Here is a 20,835-nt window from a genome sequence, read left to right as displayed (position 1 = left end):
TGGTCTAATATAGCCTTTTTCCAGTAAGTCTTGTAATTGCTCTTTGAGTTCTTTCAATTCCGCTGGAGCCAAAAGGTATGGTGCTCTAGCAATAGGATTTGTCCCGGACACCAACTCAATGCTAAAATCGATTTCCCTCTGGGGTGGAAATCCAGGAATCTCATCGGATACATCAGGGAATTCCTTGACAACAGGAATATCTGAAACTTCAAACCCTTTTCCCTAAGTCGCATCAACTACATAGATCATGAATCCTTCATTTCATGATGACAAGATTCTAAACATTTCCATTGCTGACACTAATGGAATACGTGATTGCGAATCACTACCATAAAAATTCCATTTACTGCCATAATACGGTCTGAATCTGACAACTCCATGGAAACAATCAACGGTAGCTCAATAATTTGACAGAGTATCCATTCCCAGAATACAGTCGAAGTCAGACATGTCTAGCTTGATTAGATTAGTTATCATAATATTATCATCGAATCTAATCACACAATTCAGAATTATTTCATGAGACATCAAACACACACCGGCAGGTTTAGAGACTGACACAGTATCTATCAACGGAGTAGTAGCAATCTCATGCTCATCAACAAATATAGCAGATACGAATTAATAAATTCTCCTGTGTCTATCAGTATACGAGCAGGATGATTAAAAATAAGGCAGATACCTGCAATAACTCCGCCCGGTACGTCATGAAGTTGATTCTGAGTTAGAGCATGGACTTGAGCCTGATGTGGCCCTGGAAAACGCTGCGGAACAAAACCTCTAGGCTGAGGATAGCTAGACTGCTGAAAAGATTGAGTCGGAACAAAAGGTCTAGTTGCTTGTCCTCTAAAACCCTGACCAAACTGAGGTTGCTGAAATTGTTGTCTTATTACATTCGGACATACTCTAGCATAATGTCCAACTTGCCCACAGATATTACAAGATCCATGAACTCTCGTACACTGAGTACTGATATGCTTACCACCACAAAGATCACAAAATAATCCACCTGGTGACCCAACTGAATGTCCACAATGTCCACGCTGACTGCCGGAACTAGAAGAACTACTACGAGTCTGTTTCTTGAATTGTTTCCCTTTAGCCTTCAAGTGTTGCTGCTTTGGTTGCTGATAAGACTACAAAGGCTGATACGGTAGTAAAGGACGGTATAAAGGTGCACCCACTGGCATCGGCACATTGCATCCGAAGCTCTGAGGAAAACATGGTTGAACTGACGGTGGTTCTGTCAAAAGTAGACTTGCCTCCACATTCTTGGCTTTCTCTACAGTGTCAGCATAATTAACAGGCGCTCAAGCTACTACTAAAGTACAAATGGTTCAATTCAATCCTTGCATAAAATGCGATAGATTGTTCCGATCACTGCTAGCAACATGAGGAACATAGGCAATAAATGCTGAGAATTGAGAGGCATACTCCACTACAGTCATGTTACCTTGAGTCAATCTATTGTATTCAGCTTCCTTGGCCGAATAATACGAAGGCGGTGAATACTCTCGAGCAAACTGAGCGCAAAATACATCCCAAGTAACTATTTCACCTTATTCTTTCAGAGCTTCCTCAGTAGTTTCCCACCACAACTGAGCTCGGTCTTTTAATTGACAAATAGCCAACTTAATTTGCAAATCAGGAGTGTACTCCAACATATTAAACAAACGCTTCATACTTTTTAACCATGATACAGCTTTCTCACCATCTTCATTCCTAAAGAATCGAAGAGGACGCATATTCTGAAATCGGGATATCACTAGTTTCATTTCACCCATTCCTCTAGTCAACTGATCCACTTAATGCTCAACGTTAACATTTCGTTCTTTACCACGAGAACAACGACCTCGTCTTCCCCATTCAGTCTCGTTAAGTCCTCTCACATTAGGAGCTTCACATTCCTGAACAACTTCCTTTCATTTTCTGCCCTTACGACCAGGTGCCATCTACAATACACAAGGATTTAATCCATAGGCAGAAACAAAATAATAGCCTTAGTATAAGGGCATAAACTTAAACTAATACGCTCTAGTCATGCAGATACAAATAATTCAAAACATAGAAACAAATAAGAGAAAATAATCAAATACATGCACAATCATTTTATTTGTGTCTAAATTCGAGTGTCCTAGACTCTAATTTGAGCGTATCCCAGTTACGCTCTGATACCAAACTGTCATGGCCCGTGCTCTTAATTAATATTTAATTACCAAACAACAAGGATTAATTGGTGTAAACAACGAAAACGAGTTTAAAACGTTCATTTGAGCCTACAGAAATTTCAGCATGACCTCTCCTTAAGTAGGGCATCCCAAAATTTCAAAACACAACAATAACATTATACGCTCGAAAATAACCTCAAGTTCACAATCAACCACACAAACATTCTACAGCCGCACTGGCCAGGACTAGACACAACATACCACAAATAAAATCCAAAACCATATAAAAACATCACCATACAGCTACACAGGGCATCTCCCTGGAAAATGTATCAAACCATAATAATATATAAATATCTGGGAACTCTGACACAAACCAACTGACTACTGGGTACCACTAACTGACGCTCCACCAGACGAGTCAAATCCCTTGGAATGACCTGCTATGGCATCAAAAACAACCACAACATAAAAAAAACAGGGGTCGGACCCAGTACGACAAACCAGTAAAATCACGGCATATATAAAAGACATGTAATAATACCAAGTAAATGCAATTGAAATGTCTGCCTTTCTTTTTCTTAAAAAAATACTAAAAAATTGTTTTTTCTTTTTTTTAAACACTCGATTTTCGGCCCTTTACATATACCACATGAAAATATTTTTATAAAATATTTTACCTTTTTAAAATAAAGCATCAACCAACTAGCATTTTAAAAATCAAATGAAATAGTCATAAAAATGAAATGTCAAATGTTATTTACTATAAGGAATTTTAAAATGGACAGTTTGAGTTTGGCAGTGTATAAGTTCAACTGAAGTCGATTATTACAATCTATTGTAATACATCAAGTATTTTAGTGAAAAACCTGTCCTTGAAATAGAAGGGGTGACGTGAGAACATTTGAAGACTCCGAACTTCCATAAAATTCATGTGTTCTAGTTGATTATGTATTAAGTTTTTTCAATATTATACACTTAGTATTTAATCTATTCAGTCTATTTCTGCACTATTATTAGTTGACTGATTTATATCGACAAACAAGATTTCAGGATCAATCAAATAAAAGATTGATTCATATTTAAAAATATTTCAAAAAGCTCGAGTGTTTATTCAACCCCCCTTCTAAACACTCTGACTGTATTATTCGATTTTATCAAGTGGTATCAGAGCGGTTAATCTTGTCTTGAATATTCTCACATGATCAAACTGATAATCATGTCGTCATTCGACAAAATTCCCAAGTTCTCCATAGAAGAGTTTGATAATTTAAAGATCAGAATGCAAGCCCATTTAGCTACTCAAGACGATGACATATGGTATGTCATAACTGACGGACCCATGAAGATTATAAAACCAACACAGCTGTTGCTCTCACTGATGGAGCACCACATCGTATAGAAAATCCAAGAGATGAATGGATTTCAAAAGATAAAAGAAAGGCTAACTTGGACAATGTTGCCAAGGATATCTTGTACAAGACACTAAATAAAAACACATTCAGTAAAATCAAAATGTGTAAATCAGCTAAGGAAATTTGGGAAAAACCGATTCAGTTATGTAAACGAAATAAGCAAACGAAGGAAAACAAACTTTCAGTTGCTGTTCAAAAGTTCGATAACATCAAGAAGAAAGTTGGAGAATCAATTAATGAATTTGATAAAAGAGTAATTTGCATTGTAAACGAACTGAATGCACTAGGAAGAGTGTACTCAAACAAAGATATTGCATTAAAAGTAATGTGTGGCCTTCCCAAAAAATGGGATGTGAAAAATATGTCAATGAGAGAATCAAAAGACCTGAACAAAGTGAAGCTACATGATTTATTGCAGATTTAAAAGCCTATGAATTCAAGATGCAAACCAGAGAAGGCGAGCCAATAATTCCACAAGTTACAACTGCTCTAAGGGAACTGAAGCTAGAGCCAACAGTTTCAGTAGAGAAGTCATCTGAACACCTGAGCAATGACGCAATGTCGTTGTTTGTAAAGAAATTCGGTAAGTTTATGAGAAAGAATCAAGGTCTTTTCAAGAGAAACTACCATAGAAATGAATCAAAAGAAGAACCAAATGCGTGCTTCAGCTGCGGAGAGTCTGGTCACTTCATTGTTGATTGTCCAAAGCCGAAAAAAGACAGCAGAAGATTAGTTAAAAAGGGTAAAAAAAAACCCTTCGAGCACAGAAAACGATTCAAGGATGAAAAGAAATCATCCAAAAAAAGCATGAAGTACTATAGCTGAAGAAAATAAATCAAAGTGGGCTTAAACTGACAGCGAAGCATCTAAAACCGAGAGCTCAAGCAGCTCAAGTGATGAAGAAGGGGTGAAATGCCTCATGGCTGATGATGCAGAGCTGGAGTCCAGCAGTGATCAGGTATTTGATTTTAGCTCTACTGATTTTACACGAGAAGAACTTATTTCTACACTGCACGATATGATTAATGAGTACTGCAAGCTAGCTATCTCCTTTGAAGAGGCCAAAGCTAAGAAAAATGATCCCACATATGACACAGCTGATAGTCTTAAATCAGTTGAGAGCCTAAATTTCAAAGAGGAGATTGCTAAGCTGATAGCTGAAAAGAGTGAAAGCAATTCTTTGATTCAGCAGGTGAGATAAAAAAAACTCTAGACGGACTGAAGTAATTCAAGCTTGGAACAACTTATCAGTCACGCTGAGTGAAATGCAAGGCCAACAAAAACAAATTGGAGATAAGACTGGTCAAGGATTCAATAGCAAAAATGAACCTTCAACTAGTGGTACTATGCCAAAACAAAATACAAGGAACTGAAATGGTAATTACTGAACTCAGGATTTTCTTAACTGGCTCACTTTGTTAAATCAGTAATGGTACATGAAAATCTTGAGTTCAGTAAGCTAGTTAAGAAACCAACTGAAAATAAGAACAAGGCAAGACGACATGGAATTGGGTACAGTCCCAAGAGCTCAGTTGAATCGAGCGACTGGTCACCCAAGAGGTCCAGTTATAGTGAACAAAACTCAGCAAGAGGTTATTATAATAATTATTATAATAACAAGTCTTTTCAAAAACGATATCAGATAAACAATAAGGATAAAAGAGCACAAACACATGTTGTATCATCCTCACCGCACTTACCTGTCACACACAAGTTAGGAAAGGTTATCTGGAACACATAAACTAGTAGATCAGTTCAACTGATCCAAATTTGGGTTCCCAAAAGACTAATAAGTTCTAGAACCAAATAGATTTGGATAAAAAATTTATTCATTATATGTGATTGCAGATTACAGGTAATTTGATCAAACATTCAGTCTGGTACTTGGACAGTGGATGTTCAAGACATAAGACTGGAAACGCTGAACTGATATCTCAACTGATCACATATTCTGGTCTTAAGATCAGTTTTGGGGATGCCTCACAAGGTAAAACTGTGGGTAAGCGTAAGCTTATCCATGGTAATATTATTATTGATGATTTCTTACTGGTTGATAATTTGAAATATAATTTAATCAGTATCACTCAATTATGCGATCATAATCATTCAGTTAAATTTAATAAACATGCTTCTATCGTAAAAAATGCAACTGGTGATATCATTATAACGGGAAATAAATGTGGAAACATATACAAAGTAAGTTGGAGCAAACAACCCGATGAGGCAGTTTGTTTAGTAGCTTCAAATCAATCTCAGAACTGGCTATGACATAAAAGATCAAACCATTTGAATTTCAAAGAGATTGCACAACTGGGCAAACACGAACTGGTAACTGATCTACCTAAATGTGAGTTTTCGAAGGACAAAATTTTTTCTGCCTATCAGTTCGGGAAGCAAATAAGATCCTCTTTCAAAAATAAAAAAAGTAAATCTTCTACCCGATACTTAGAACTGATGCATATGGATCTATTTTGTAATATCTGAGAAATTCGAGCTACGTAACCTAACTACATGCAATCTAGAGTTTTATTAAAATATGCGTTTAATTATTTTATTGCATGATTATTACATGGATATGTGGTTTAGTTTATGGTGTATTTAAAGTTTCATGCATAAGGGCTTTAAGTTGTATTTCGCGCTCAAACGAAAACGAAGATCGGGGATATTTTGGAAAAATATTTTTATTTCATAATTATTTTTAACTATTTAATATATGGTGTAATTAAGTGTGATTTTCGAAAATGGACATTGTTTGGATATTTTTACTCGTCGGGTCATATTTTTAACCCCTTTAATTTTTATTAAGGACCCATTAGTGCATAATTATGCAACTTAAACACTACATTTTAAAAACCCTAAACCTACCTACACTCCCTCAAAAACACACGGCCGCCCCTCCCCTCAGTAGTTGCAGCGTTTCGAGATTATTCATCAGCTCCGCCTTTGTTTTTCTCTCAAACTTTTCAAGAAACCCCTCTCCGTCTCTCTAGTGCACGTTTTATGCAACTGTTGCGAGCGTATATTCACAAAGGCGCGTCATAAATCCTTTTTTCTCATCATTCATGCTAATATACGCTGATGTGTGTGTGTTTGCATGAGGAGGGTTTAAATCTTTTATGTTGTATCGTTTGTGCATCGTTTTGTCACGAAATATGCATTTGTTGACATGTAACTCATGGTTTTTTGTTGTTGTCATGAAAGGGGCTGCCGATTTGTGATGCTAGGGGGATGAAAATTTTGAAGGGTAGGGTATCTAAGTGCTGGAGTCAAGGGTCGGTAGAGATAAGGTGAAGGTCGATGGGTTTTGTTTAGGGTAAGGCTTGATATGGCTAGAACGGGGGAAAGAGATGGGAGCAGCATACAGGGGCTTGGTGCAGGCCATGGGTTAGACCCTGGTGGGTCTGTGTCAAGGCTGTGAAGGGTTCATGGGCTGCTGGTCGTGAGGCTAGGGACGATGCGAAGGGTATGTGGAAGGTTAGGGTGAATTTCGGACAAGCCGAGCAACTCGCGTGCATGGGTCTGTAGGCATGGGTTTGGTTGGTCCAGTAATGAGTCCACGGCTTGATCTTGGTCTTAGGACAGTTGGTTGAGGGCTGGACATGTTGGTTTTTGGTCTAGGATTGAATTCGGGGCCGTGGGTGCAACTAGGGTTAGGGCTTATACGTACAGATTTTTCCACTAGGTTGCAGCTGAGCTTAGGGGGTTCAACATAGCTGGAATATGGTTGGTTAGGGGCTGGGAGGGTGTGTTTAAGTTGTGGTTTAAATTTGGAAAGAATTGGTTGAGTTTCGGATTAAAACCGAGACCCCGATCTAAGTTTTAAAACGAATAGTATAAGTTAAGAAACGAGCTCGAGTTTACGTCTAAAAAATGACTATAAATATGTTTTGAGGTGTTTCAAGGTGTTTGGTTGGCTTCGGGTCGAAATTTTGAGGTCCAGAGGTAAAATGGTCAATTAGGGTTTCTAAGGGTAAAATGGTCAATTAGGGTTTACAGGGATCATTTTGCACTCGGGTCAAGTTAGTAAGCTTGACAGCGCCCTGATCACAAAAATTTCATGTTTTAAATGTTTATGATATCACGAACATGACTTTTTATAGAAATATGAAAAATACGCTGCATGCTTGATTTTAAGGAAATTTATGTATATGCATGATTTTTATAAGTGATGAATACTACAACATGTTTTTGGAGGAATGGAGTTGGTTGTGACTATTATGATGATACGATAATACGATGACATGTCAGGCCAAGGCTCAGTGGATGGGTAATACTGTCACTGATGTCCCCGCCATCAGGTACCATGGTTATACGTAGATGGATCCATTGACTAATACGATGATACGAAAGTCACAACTAATGAATGGAATTCAAATAAATAAAAGTGAATATGTATATGTTGATATGACGTTTATGTTTATGCTTACGATTTGAAGCTCATGAAATGTATTTTTAATTACAGTACTTTTCACTGTTGCATGCCATATATATGTACTTGTTATAACTATTCAGGGTGTTGAGTCTTTAGACTCACTGGGTGTGAATGATACAGGTGAGCATATTGATAAGGAGATTGGAGGCGCCGAAGACTGAGTAGGCGGAGTTGGATGTGCGCACGTTAATCCGAGGACCATACTTTTTCTGCTCATTATGTTATTGAGTTAGGAGTGAACATGGACATTTTCATACACTTTCTTTTTATATGTTGTTGGTTCGACATGATTTTTGACATATTTTTAATTACTGTATTTTTACCAGTATTGGAATCCTTTTATTTTAAAATATGTGATTTACATGGGGTTATTGCATGCTAAACATATTTTCGATATTTAGCTTACAAAAAGAAAAAAAATTTTGAGTAGTATTTTAAGTAGTAGACGTTTCAGTTGGTATCAGACCAAGAGTCCTGTATAGGGTTGTGCCATCGCCAGCTTCTATAGCTCAGTCTTTAAGCCTCAAGTCTGTAAATTTGCATGTTTTAAATGTTTTGAATGGTTTAATGATATCACCTGCACGTTTAAATTATACATGTTTTTCAGTGATTTACAGTATATTTTTGGCCATTTACATGATTTAAGGATTAAATGTTTTGAACACTAGATTAAATTGCATTATGGTTTACGTTTAGAATTTGAACTATATTCAGATATCATGCCTCCCAGGCGCGAGTACTGACAGACAGGATGATACTTCTGGAGGCGGTAGAGGACCGCCGCCGCCGCCAAGAGGCGCAACTACCCGAGTCCTTGAGGATATTGCTAGATTGATGGAGCAGGAGCAGGAACAGCCAGCTCTCAGACCCAAGACAGACATCTATGAACAGTTTAGACGGCTCAACCCAAAAGAGTTCGGAGGTACTACTGACCCTATTGTAACGGAGGGTTGGATACGATCATTGGAGCTACACTTTAAGTATTTGGAGATGAGGGATGGTGACCGGGTCAGGTGCGTCACTTACATGCAGAGGGATGACGCATCCCTATGGTGGTAGGGAGCTGCTCATGGGGTGGACTTGGCTACCCTTACTTGGAGTCAGTTCAAAGGATATCTTCTACAACAAATATTTTCCAGCGGATGTCAGGGGACGCCTGACGAGTGAGTTCATGAGTCTCCGACAGGAGGACTCTTCTGTGGCAGAGTTTATCAGGAAATTCGACAGGGGCTGTTACTTTGTGCCCCTTATTGAGAGGGATGCCACTCAGAAACTGAGGCATTTCGTGGATGGCCTCAGACACACCTTGCGCCGGGATGTTATGCTGATGAGACCGACGAGCTTTGATGAGGCCATCGCTTGTGCTTTTCAGTGGAGCAGGCCCTAAGGGACATTGACATGGAGATGCAACGGAAGAGGCATCAGGCCCAGTAGAGCTCACAGCCAAAGAAGAAGCAGTTCACAGAGCCACCGAGGCATCAAGGGCAGCAGATGCCCCAGGGTCAGTTCAAGAAGCGCGGACAACAGCGGCCACCACAGGCACCAGGGGCTCCTAAGTCGGAGGAAGGACAGCCGTGCAAGTAGTGCAACAAATTACATTACGGCAGGTGTATGTGGGGGACCTTCAAGTGCTTTATATGTAAAGATGAGGGCCATAAAGCAGCTGACTGCCCTAGGGACAAGGGCCCCACAACTGGCAAGGACTATGTGATGCATGTAGAAGAGGTGAAGGCTGAGCCAGACTCTAAATTGATCACCGTTAACCTTTACGTTTAAGATTTTTATTTACCGCCTGTTGCGTGTTTTCTTGATTGCTCGCAAGCGCACGACGTCAAGTTATAGTAAAATGAGATTTTTGAGTACAAGTGTCGATCCCACGAGGAGTGTGTATAAAAATATATATCAATGCTTGTAATTAAAATAGTCAAGACTTTATCTAGAAAAATCAAAAGAGAATTGGTTTGTTTGAACGAATAAATTGAAAACAAATAATTAATCTAATACCAGGTTGAGGAAAATATCAAGAAGAGAAAATATCTAGAGAAATGATTTCACTAAGTTTCCAAGACAATTATTCCCAGTAATTGTCAATGCCTTCGTCTCCTTTTGCTCCCTGATTTCTTCTCCAAAACTTCTAGTGCCCGTAATTTCTCCAAAAGGCGGCTCCCCCCGCGATCCTGACCTAATTCGCGCGATTTATAATATTCTGGACGTGCGGCGCGCGCTGTGGCGCATGATCTTGCGCGGACGCGCGCGGGCTTCTGTCGTTTGGCTTACTGCTGTGCGCGCGCGGTCGCGCGAGTTGTCGTGCTGCCGCACGCGCTTCTCGGTTTGAAGACATGCGTGTATGTGCGCGCGCGCGGATGCGCGAGAAGTCGCGCGGCCGCGCACACGCTTCTGCTCGTGTGCCTCATCTTTGCGAATCATTGCGCGCAGCTGCGAGGTTCTGTCCGAGAGTGTGTTTGTTGTGCACTTGTTTTCTTGGCTCACTTGGCTTCGTGTCCGCTTTTCTCCATTCCTGAAATGACACCAAAAATAAACCAAAACGCATAATTCTGTTCGAAACAAGCATAATTCAAAATGGATTCTAATGTAAATTAAGTGCAAATATTGCACTTATCAAACCCCCCAAACTTGAACTTTTGCAAGTCCCGAGCAAAATAAAATAAAAGCTAATAAAGACGGGAAAAAAAAATATACGCAAACTACTACAGTCATGGATATGCGAAAAGTGATATTGACCACCGACTTGTTTAATTTCATGTAATTCAAGATTCCCCAAGAGTCACGTGTGTGTGATATGTCAAAGTTCGTCTACCCATCGAATGCTCAAATAGAGTCGCAATGCCCATTCGCCTTACAGAATCAAGAAATCATCAGTTCAGTTCAACTCACAATTCATTGAAATATAAGTTCACATTCACAGATCACATAGGACTTTATCGGTGATTATTTGGCTCGAAAGATGGTCACACAAGTATGCCAAAGATGAAATCACACAATGAGATGCTTGCGAGCAAGTGATCAAAGTTTATACTCGTTGACAATGTATTTCAGGTATCCATAGGCTTGACTTGAACGAATCTTCTCCACTAGTATATTGGGTAAATATGACAAGGTTAATAGGTCTTGTAGGCTTGTAACGTTAGGCCACGGCTCACAGCTACAATAAAGGGTATAGAAATCAAAATTTGAGAGAAATAATCAAATTTTCATCATTCTCACTATCATTTCATTCACCATCACTTTATTGTTTTCTTCCCAATCATATCCTCCATTTTCCAATTTTTCCTTTTTCACCACTTTTGTTTGATTCATTCTTTTGATCTCTTACCCCCTTTTTTTTTTCAACTCCTTTTTGCACACTTCAATTTTTCTTTCTCTTTTCAAGGAGTGTTTGGATCATTACAACACCCATGAACTTATTTCTCTCAAAATTAGGTAGGACAACAAGTGTATAAGCTTCATTAGGTAGTTGTTGTGGGGTTGCAGAATAGATACAAGTGGGGGCTATTGCGTGTCATTGACACACACCACTTGATTCTTTAGTGGGCTCAAAATGGGACACTAGGGATATTTCATTTTTGTTTGGTAGGCTCGAAGGCTCAAAACGGCTCCAAAGATCGCCTAAATCATTCCTATGTCACATATTATCCGTATTTCGCCTTGAAAAGTGTTCAAACAAGTTCTAGACTTCCGTCAATCCATTAGTCAACTCATACAAACCAGTCACATGCAACTTTCAATCAAAACGATATATGAAATATGTGCACGAAGAAAAATTTAAGCATCTGAATTAACTCGAAGCTCAAAGGGCTACAATTGACAGTAAACAAAGAAAATAGGCCCAAGGATATTGTGAAAAAAATTGCCCAGATCATCTCTGTGTTTGTAAAAGTGTCAATCAATGTCATGCAAGATTTACCAAAAATCAGATCTCCATCGCCTATTTAGCATCGCAGGCGTGCAACTGGTCTCTAAGCAACGGTAGCATCAACAAACATGACAGTGCAGAATAATTGTGACTCCTAAGTTATCATGAACACATATATATACTTTAGGACCGCCATTCACTTTTCATCATCGGCCACACATTTTACTTATCCACGACTCTTCTTAACAAATCTAGCATGCACTAATAAAGCAAAAGAATATAAAAAAAATTCTAACAGCAATTGTCCCTCCCTAACTTAAAGTATGCATTGTCCTCAATGTATAGAAATAAAGAACATGACAACACATACCTCGCTCCTGAGTGTCAGAACTCGGGGCTCGAATCATCGTTCCCAGTATATTCAGCATCATCGTCCATGGACTGTGGTGGTGATAGATTTGGTGGTGGGTACTGTGGTGGCCAGGCCGGATGTGGTGGCCAGGAGGCATCCTCGGGTCCAGTAGGTGGGAAACGCTGGGCGAACACCGATGTGAAATCCATCATCTATGACATGAAGAAATTATTCGTGTGTCGTTGTTCGTCCAATGTGTGGCACTGTGCTCGTATATCCTGTTCCATGCGGAACATCCTGTCTCACAGGCTGACTAGAGGGATCGATGGTGGTGGCAGTGGCCGGCGTGCTCTGGCCCTCTGGTTGTACTCAGCCCTAGCATCTCGTCGTTCTATCTCGCTTCCAAGGCGCAAACGGTGTCCTTCATATACCGTGATTGGGCCCTTGGCTTTCAAGACCTGTTCATCTACGCCCCATTGCACACCGGCATGAAGACATAGTGCAGTGATAGTATGTGGACAAGGGAGGCTGACGGTCATAAGTCCCGTACCAGCACGCATGATAAAACCGTTAATGAGCTTCCCCAGATCCACGGTCTTCCCGGTCATTATGGCGTAAATCAACGCCACTTTATCCTTTGTAATATCGGTTTGATGTGATGAGGGCATGATCCGGGATAGAATAAAAGATGCCCAACTGCGTGGGTTACGGCGTAAGTCAGATTTCTTTAGAGTGACTGGGGAGCCCTGATTCAAGCGCCACTCGGCACACTCGATGCATAAGGTCCGGATAATCGCATTGTAATCCACAGTTCCAGTAATCAATTCAGTATACTCATCATTTTCAAAACCCGGCAGATTATAGATTGTATTAATGGTTGCCGAATCAAAATAAACCAGTTGCCCTCTTACCAAAACTCCATAGTCCTCGTGTTTGATTCTCAGATTCGCATAGAATTCCCGGACTATAGATATCACTGCATCTGGCTGTGACTGGGCTATATCTAACCATCCCCTTCGCTCAACCTCTTCAATTATCGCACAGTCAGGGTACATCATATCTAGCCCTCGTTCATTGATAATAGATCGAGACAAGGTGCTCTCATAGACCCGAAAGTCTTCCTCGTTCCAAAATTTTTCAGGATCATATGAACGAGAAGAGGAAGCCACATCCTTCGACCTCTTTCTAAGCGGCATAATTTCTCCACAATATCCACACTTACATATAACAAATAGAGACCCAATGGCACCCACAATGCTTGATTTCTGAAAATTAACCTCAAATTATAACAAAGTGAAGGAAATGGTACCGAAGAAAATAACTTGAAGGTGACACTCGGCGGTAGCAGGCGGCGGCGGTGGCGTGGAGCGGCGGCGGCGATGTGTTGGTGGTGGTGGGTGTAAGTGTTTGTTGAGGGAGGAGTATTAGTGGTGTTGAGGTGATTAAAGGGGGTTGTGAGTTGTAGAGGGGAGGAGTTTATGAGGTTATGTGAGGGGGAGAGGATGGATTTGTGGAGGAGAGGAGTTTTTGGAGAAAAGATGGAGGGTGAGGCGGCGGTGATGTTGAGGGAGAGAAGAGAAGTTTTGAGAGATAGACTTGAGATAGGGTTTTTTTTTAAGTGGGTTTGGTGCGCGGTCGCTCGTGATATGGCGCGGGTGCCACTGTTCGTCGTCAATAATTTGGGACGCGCGGTCGCTCGAGAACTTGCGCCGCCGCTCGCAAGCTTTTGTCTGCCATGTATGCTTGAGAACGCGCAGTGGCGCCAGTTGTGGCGAGGTTGCGCACAAGGTTCTGTTCTTCCCACGGTTTGTCAGCGCACTGCTGCGCGAGATGTTGCGCTGTGGCGCGCATACGTCTGTCAAACTTTTTTTTTATATATATATAAACCACACCTGCAAAAATTAAACCAATTAAAATTACTATGCAAAATGAAAAAAAAATTTAAAATCAACAAATCAAATATTAAGAAGAAATAAGATAAATGAATGCGAAAAATAATCGTGGGTTGCCTCCCACGCAGCGCTTGGTTTAACGTCGGCAGCCCGACTCAGATCTGCTTCAGGTAGATTCAGCCAATGAGATATTGTCCATGTTCCGCACTTCATCTCCAAAATAGTGTTTAACTCGCTGACCATTCACTTTAAACGTTCTACCATCATTGCATTTGAGTTCGATTGCTCCATATGGTTGTACTGCCTCCACTGTAAACGGCCCTGACCACCTTGATTTTAACTTTCCTTGAAATAGTCTGAGACGAGAATTATAAAGCAGCACATGTTGTCCCGGTTCAAATGTTCTTCTCACAATGATCTTGTCATGCCACTTCTTGGTCTGTTCTTTGTAGATCTTAGCATTTTCATAGGCATCATTTCGGAATTCATCCATCACACTGAACTGCAGTTTTCTCAAATCTCACGAAGCTTGCAAGTCAAAATTTAATTTCTTCACAGCCCAAAATACTCTATGCTCCAACTCCAACGGCAAATGACATGCTTTACCAAAGACCAGTCTATAGGGAGACATCCCAATAGGTGTCTTGAACGCAGTCCGATAGGCCCACAATGCATCATCTAACTTAATGGACCAATCTTTCCGGTTTGTGTTGATAGTCTTCTCCAGTATTAGTTTAATCTCCCGGTTCGATATTTCAGCTTGTCCATTTGATTGAGGATGATATGCTAATGTCACCTTGTGCTTCACACTGTATTTAGCCAAAAGTGAGTTGAAAATTCTATTGCAAAAATGTGTACCTTCGTCACTTATGATGGCTCTCGGTGTTCCAAATCTGGTGAAGATGTTCTTATGCACGAATTTAACTACAACACGAGCGTCATTGTGTTGGTGGCGATTGCTTCCACCCATTTCGAAACATAATCCACAGCTAGTAAAATATAAGAATTACCAAAAGAAGGGGGAAAGGGCCCCATGAAATCTATGCCCCAAACGTCAAAAAGTTCCACTTTCAAAACATTTGTCAGTGGTAATTCGTGACGCCTAGGGATGTTTCCTAACCTCTGGCATCGATCACATGATTTTACTAAGGTATAACTATCTTTAAACAAACTAGGCCAATAAAAACCAGATTGCAATACCTTAGATGCTGTTCGTGATACTCCAAAATGTCCACCATATGGTGAAGAATGACATTTCTCCAGAATTTGTTGTGCTTCGATACCTTCCACACATCTCCTAATCACTTGGTCAGCACACCTCTTATACACAAATGGATCATCCAAATAATAGAACTTGATATCACGGACGTACTTCTTCTTCTGATGATAGCTCAAATCTGGAGGGAGAGTAAAACAAAAAAAAAAATTAGCAATATCGGCAAACCAAGGAAGTGCGGAGTTTACCTCGAAGAGCTGCTCATCCGGAAAGGTTTCCTGTATGGTTTCCTCCTCCTTCTGCTCCTCCAGTTCAAGCCTTGACAAGTGGTCAGCTACTTGATTCTCACTACTTTTTTTATCCTTGACCTCAAAGTCAAATTCTTGTAATAGCAAAATCCACCTTATCAAGCGTGGTTTTGCATCCTTTTTGGCGAATAGGTAGCGAATGGCTGCATGATCAGTGAAAACAATTATCTTCGTGCCAATCAAATAAGGACTGAATTTGTCGAATGCAAATACTACTGCAAGCATCTCTTTCTCGGTTGTAGTGTAATTTTGCTGTGCAGCATCCATTGTGCGGCTTGCGTAGTAAATTGCCCTAAACATCTTTTCCCTTCATTGGCCTAAGACAGCGCCCACTGCATAATCACTAGCATCACGCATTAGCTCAAAGGGCTCCTTTCAGTCCGGCACTATCATAATCGGTGCAGTCACCAGTGCCTTCTTGATCTTTTCGAACGCTTCCAAACAGTCATCATCAAATATAAAAACAAACTCTTTCTCAAGTAAATTACACAATGGTTTAGTAATCTTAGAAAAATCTTTGATAAATCTACGATAAAACCTGGCATGCCCTAAGAAACTCCTAATCCCCTTGATGTTCTTTGGTGGTGGAAGATTTTCAATTGCAACCACTTTGGCTCTGTCTACCTCTAATCCCTTAGAAGATACTTTATGTCCAACAACAATGTCCTCTTGGACCATAAAGTGACATTTTTCCCAGTTAAGAACTAAGTTCTTTTCCTGACATCTCTGCAAAACAAGGGATAAGTTATGTAAACAATGATCAAACGAAGAACCAAATACGTAAAAGTCATCCATGAAGACTTCCATTATTTCCTCCACCATATCTGAAAATATGGCCATTATGCACCTCTGGAAAGTGGCAGGTGCATTGCATAGCCCAAAAGGCATTCTCCTAAAAGCAAACGTGCCATAGGGACACGTGAAAGTAGTCTTCTCCTGATCTTCTGGCGCTATAGCAATTTTGTTATAACCTTAATAACCATCTAAAAAGCAATAATGACAATAACCAGCAAGTCTATCAAGCATTTGATCAATAAAAGGCAGTGGAAAATGATCTTTACGTGTGGCATTATTCAATTTTCTATAAGCAATACATACTCGCCATCCAGTCACAGTACGAGTAGCTATTAGTTCATCCTTGTCATTCTTTACCACAGTCATTCCACCTTTTTTAGGCACAACTTGTACGGGAGACACCCAATTACTATCAGAAATGGCATAGATTACACCAGCATTTAACAATTTTAATACCTCATTTTTCACGACCTCCTTCATGGCTGGATTTAACGTCCTCTGATGATCCACATAAGGAGTATATGACTCCTCCATTAAAATTTTATGCATGCATATATTGGGGCTAATTCCCCTAATATCAGAAATTAACCATCTTATAGCATTTTTATTTTTCCTCAATACTCTCAATAATTTATCTTTTTCGGCGCATGTAAGAGAAGAGGAGATGATTACAGGATATGTCGACTTCTCACCCAAGAATGCATAGCAAAGGTGACTTGGCAGATCCTTTAAGCTAGGGGAAGATGGTTTTTCCTCAATTTTTTCATTTACATTCAACTCCTCATGTGGTGCATCTTTCCTCTTTTTTTCTGTAGTGCCTCAAGAGCCACCAGTTTCTCTTTTATATCCCAATTATCTTCATCAACAGCTCCTGCCGCACCTATCAAACAGCTCTCCAAAGGATCCCTAGTTCCTGCACATTCAACAGACATACATGAGTCTATAACATCAATGCTTTTACAAGTGCTTACCTCATTTGATTCCTTCATGGCCTGATAGATATTAAAAATGACTGCTTTTCCACCAACTCTCAAGGTGAGTTCACCGTTATGTACATCTATCAATGCCCTTCCGGTTGCCAAGAATGGTCTCCCAAAGATTAATGGAGCATCATTACCCTCTTCCATGTCTAAAATCACAAAGTCAGCAGGAAAAATAAATTTATCCACTTTTATCAGTACATCCTCGACGATCCCACGTGGATACGTGAGACTTCTGTCTGCAAGCTGTAAGGTGATAGTGGTTGGTTTAACTTCTCCAAGCTCCAATTCCCTGTAAATAGAAAATGGCATCAAATTAATACATGCTCCCAAATCACATAAAGCTTTACTACATTTAGAACCACCAATAAAACAAAGAATAGTAAAACTCCCTGGATCTTTTAATTTCTGTGGTAGCTTCTTTTGCAGTATGGCGCTACATTCTTCAGTCAGTTTCACAGTTTCAAACTCCTGCATAGTCCTCTTTTTAGACATCACATCTTTAATAAATTTTGCATAATTCGGCATTTGCTCCAAAGCATCAGCAAATGGTATGTTGATGTGTATCTTCTTAAAAATCTCTAAGAATTTTGCAAACTGATCATCCAAATTCTTCTTTTTGAACCTCTGAGGGTATGGAAGGGTCGGCTTATATACTGGAGATCGTTCAACTTCAACTTCTGTCTTGGGTTCCTCAATATTTCTTTCTTCAACTGTCTTATCACTTTCCACTCTCTCTTTAGGAATTTGTACCTCCAATTCCTTTCCACTTCTTAAAGTGACTACCTTGCACTGTTCTTTAGGGTTAACTTCGGTGTTACTAGGAAATTGACCCTTATTCTGATCTCTCAATGCGGTAGCCAACTGTCCAATTTGAGTCTCCAAAGATTTCATCGTGGCACCCATATTTCCCATGTGAGTCTCCATATTGTCAAGGAGAGATTCAGTCCGTGCCATCCTCTTGCCAGACTCAGCAACAAATGTTCCTACAAAATCCTCAAACGAAGGCTTTCCTTCCCCCTTTGATGTATTGAACCCCGGTGGAGGATTCAACACATTCTTATTATTTGCATAAGAAAAATTTTCATGATTTCTTAATCCTGGATGATAAGTGTTAGGGTGAGGGTTACCTCGATATCCTCCGAATCCACCAAAATTTCTGTTGTTGACATACTGAGTTTCTTCAGGTAAAGATGGTTCTTCAGCCACAAACAATGGACTCTCAGTCTCTGCTGTGCTCACTTTGTTCATAGCTGTTAGTTGTGTGGTCAGTGCAGACACTTGGGCGGTAAGTGATGTAATCGGATCCACCGCATAAACTCCAGCTGTCCTTTTACTCCTGTCCTTTCAGCCGGCCACTGGTAGCTGTTTATCGTCATTTGTTCAAGCAAGTCATAAGCTTGGTCGGGAGATTTGGCAAAGATCGTGCCACCATCCGCTGCATCCACTTTTCCTCTTGTTTTCCCATTCAGACCGTTGTAGAATAATTCGATTTGCACCCAGTCTTCGAAGCCATGGTTCGGGCACTTCCTCAACAGCTCCTTGTATCTTTCCCATGCCTCATACAATTGCTCAAAATCCGTCTGCCTGAAAGTGCTAATCTCAATCTTCAACTGTGCAGACTTTGCAGGGGGAAGTATTTTGCCAGAAATTTTGTCGCCAGCTCCTGCCAAGTAGTGATACTTCCTAAGAGAAGCGATTGAAGCCATCCTCGTGATTGATCCCTGAGAGAAAACGGAAACATACGCAGTCTAATAATATCATCATAAACATTATTAATCTTTACCGTATCCGTTATCTCCAAGATGGTTCTCAGGTGAACGTGAGGATCTGAAGTGGCAGTTTCAGCGAACTGGTTTTGCTGAACCATATTGATTAGAGCAGGCTTTAATTCGAAATTGTTGGCGTTAATGCTCCCTCTTGCAATACCCGAGTAATGATCATTGATCACTGGTCGGAAATGATCTCTGATAGGAATAGCTTCTGGCGGGCTGTGTCTGTTATTTTCTCTGTTCTCAGCCATTGCTTGGATCTCTTCTCTTCTTGCTTTTCTTAATTTTCTCGCAGTTCTTTCGATCTCCGTATCAAAAATAAGCAAGTCAGGACTTTGCGATCGTAGCATGCACTGTCAAGCAGAAAAAAAATAAAATAATGACAACTCAATAATTATAACAAAATAAAAAGATCTAAATTAAAATCTAGACTAATTGGTTACAATACTGATATAAATTTAAGTTTTGACAATCCCCGGCAACGGCGCCAAAAACTTGTTGCATGTTTTCTTGATTGCTCGCAAGCGCACGACATCAAGTTATAGTAAAATGAGATTTTTGAGTACGAGTGTCGATCCCACGAGGAGTGTGTATAAAAATATATATCAATGCTTATAATTAAAATAGTCAAGACTTTATCTAGAAAAATCAAAAGAGAATTGGTTTGTTTGAACGAATAAATTAAAAACAAATAATTAATCTAATACCAGGTTGAGGAAAATATCAAGAAGAGAAATGATTTCACTAAGTTTCCACGACAATTATTCCCAGTTTAATTTATATTCCTGAATTCCAAATATTTAATGGCCAAGAACACTTAATTGTTTTATTCCCCCTTTTCCAAGTGACGAATAAACTGTATCAATCAAACTTCGATTCTACTATTCCTAGTTAAAATCTAAGTTTCATGGATAAATGCAAAAAATGTTCTTACCTAAGTCTCGTCAAAGTTATATGCCTTCCGAACGCTATAAACATTCAATGATGTGTTTCTAATGATTTATAATCCTAATCCCTCTCCCGAGTTATAGAATTAATCAAACAACATACAATTTATGGCCAGTAAATTGCAGTGAAATAAACACAGAGAAACACAATTAAATATGAAATGGAATTCAATCATATAAAATAACCAAGTCAAATCATCGTTTCCACAAAGCTACGTCAATCTCTAGACTATAAAATTAGTTCATGACGAAATCACAATAGAAACAACGCATGTTCGAAGTATTAAACATTGAAATACAAGAAATTATAAATACGAAAGAACAGATAACAAATCCGAAGTGTCGTTTCTGTCCCCAGATCCGTCGCTCTTCGTCTTTGTAATTGTTATTCGCGTATCTTGCCTTCGTCTCCTTTTGCTCCATGATTTCTTCTCCAAAACCTCTAGTGCCCGTAATTTCTCCAAAAGGCGGCTCCCCCCGCGATCGTGACCTAATTCGCGAGATTTAAAATATTCTGGACGTGCGGCGCGCGCTGTGGCGCATGATCTTGTGAGGACGCGCGCGGGCTTCTGTTGTTTGGCTTGCTGCTACTGCGCGCGCGGTCGCGCGAGTTGTGGTGCTGCCGCGCGTGCTTCTCGGGTTGAAGACATGCGTGTATGTGCGCGCGCGCGGATGCGCAAGAAG

The 20,835-nt window shown here is 40.0% G+C and overlaps 2 protein-coding genes across 2 annotated transcripts; both read right to left on the bottom strand.

The window, feature by feature from the left end:
• Positions 1-17,225: 17,225 nt before the first annotated feature.
• On the bottom strand, positions 17,226-18,683 carry LOC140991169 (uncharacterized). Its single transcript, XM_073461123.1, has one exon. The coding sequence runs from the start codon at positions 18,681-18,683 to the stop codon at positions 17,226-17,228; it is 1,458 nt and encodes a 485-aa protein (XP_073317224.1).
• A 17-nt stretch (positions 18,684-18,700) lies between these two features.
• LOC140991168 (uncharacterized) lies at positions 18,701-19,455 on the bottom strand. Its single transcript, XM_073461122.1, has 2 exons — positions 19,219-19,455; positions 18,701-19,156 (listed from the first exon to the last, which is right to left on the bottom strand). The coding sequence occupies exons 1-2, from the start codon at positions 19,453-19,455 to the stop codon at positions 18,701-18,703; spliced, it is 693 nt and encodes a 230-aa protein (XP_073317223.1).
• Positions 19,456-20,835: the final 1,380 nt, after the last annotated feature.

This window comes from Primulina huaijiensis, chromosome 13 (assembly GCF_012295235.1).
Source record: "Primulina huaijiensis isolate GDHJ02 chromosome 13, ASM1229523v2, whole genome shotgun sequence".
NCBI lineage: Eukaryota > Viridiplantae > Streptophyta > Magnoliopsida > Lamiales > Gesneriaceae > Primulina > Primulina huaijiensis.
Note: the sequence above shows the minus strand (reverse complement) of the source record. Positions and strands in the feature narration are given on the sequence as shown.

Coding starts and splice junctions, on each gene's coding strand:
- LOC140991168 (XM_073461122.1), bottom strand. CDS start 19,455: ATGGCTGAGAACAGAGAAAATAACAGACACAGCCCGCCAGAAGCTATT. Junction 19,157..19,218: donor TCTTGGAGATAACGGATACG/GTAAAGATTAAT, acceptor GTTTTCTCTCAG/GGATCAATCACGAGGATGGC.
- LOC140991169 (XM_073461123.1), bottom strand. CDS start 18,683: ATGAACAAAGTGAGCACAGCAGAGACTGAGAGTCCATTGTTTGTGGCT.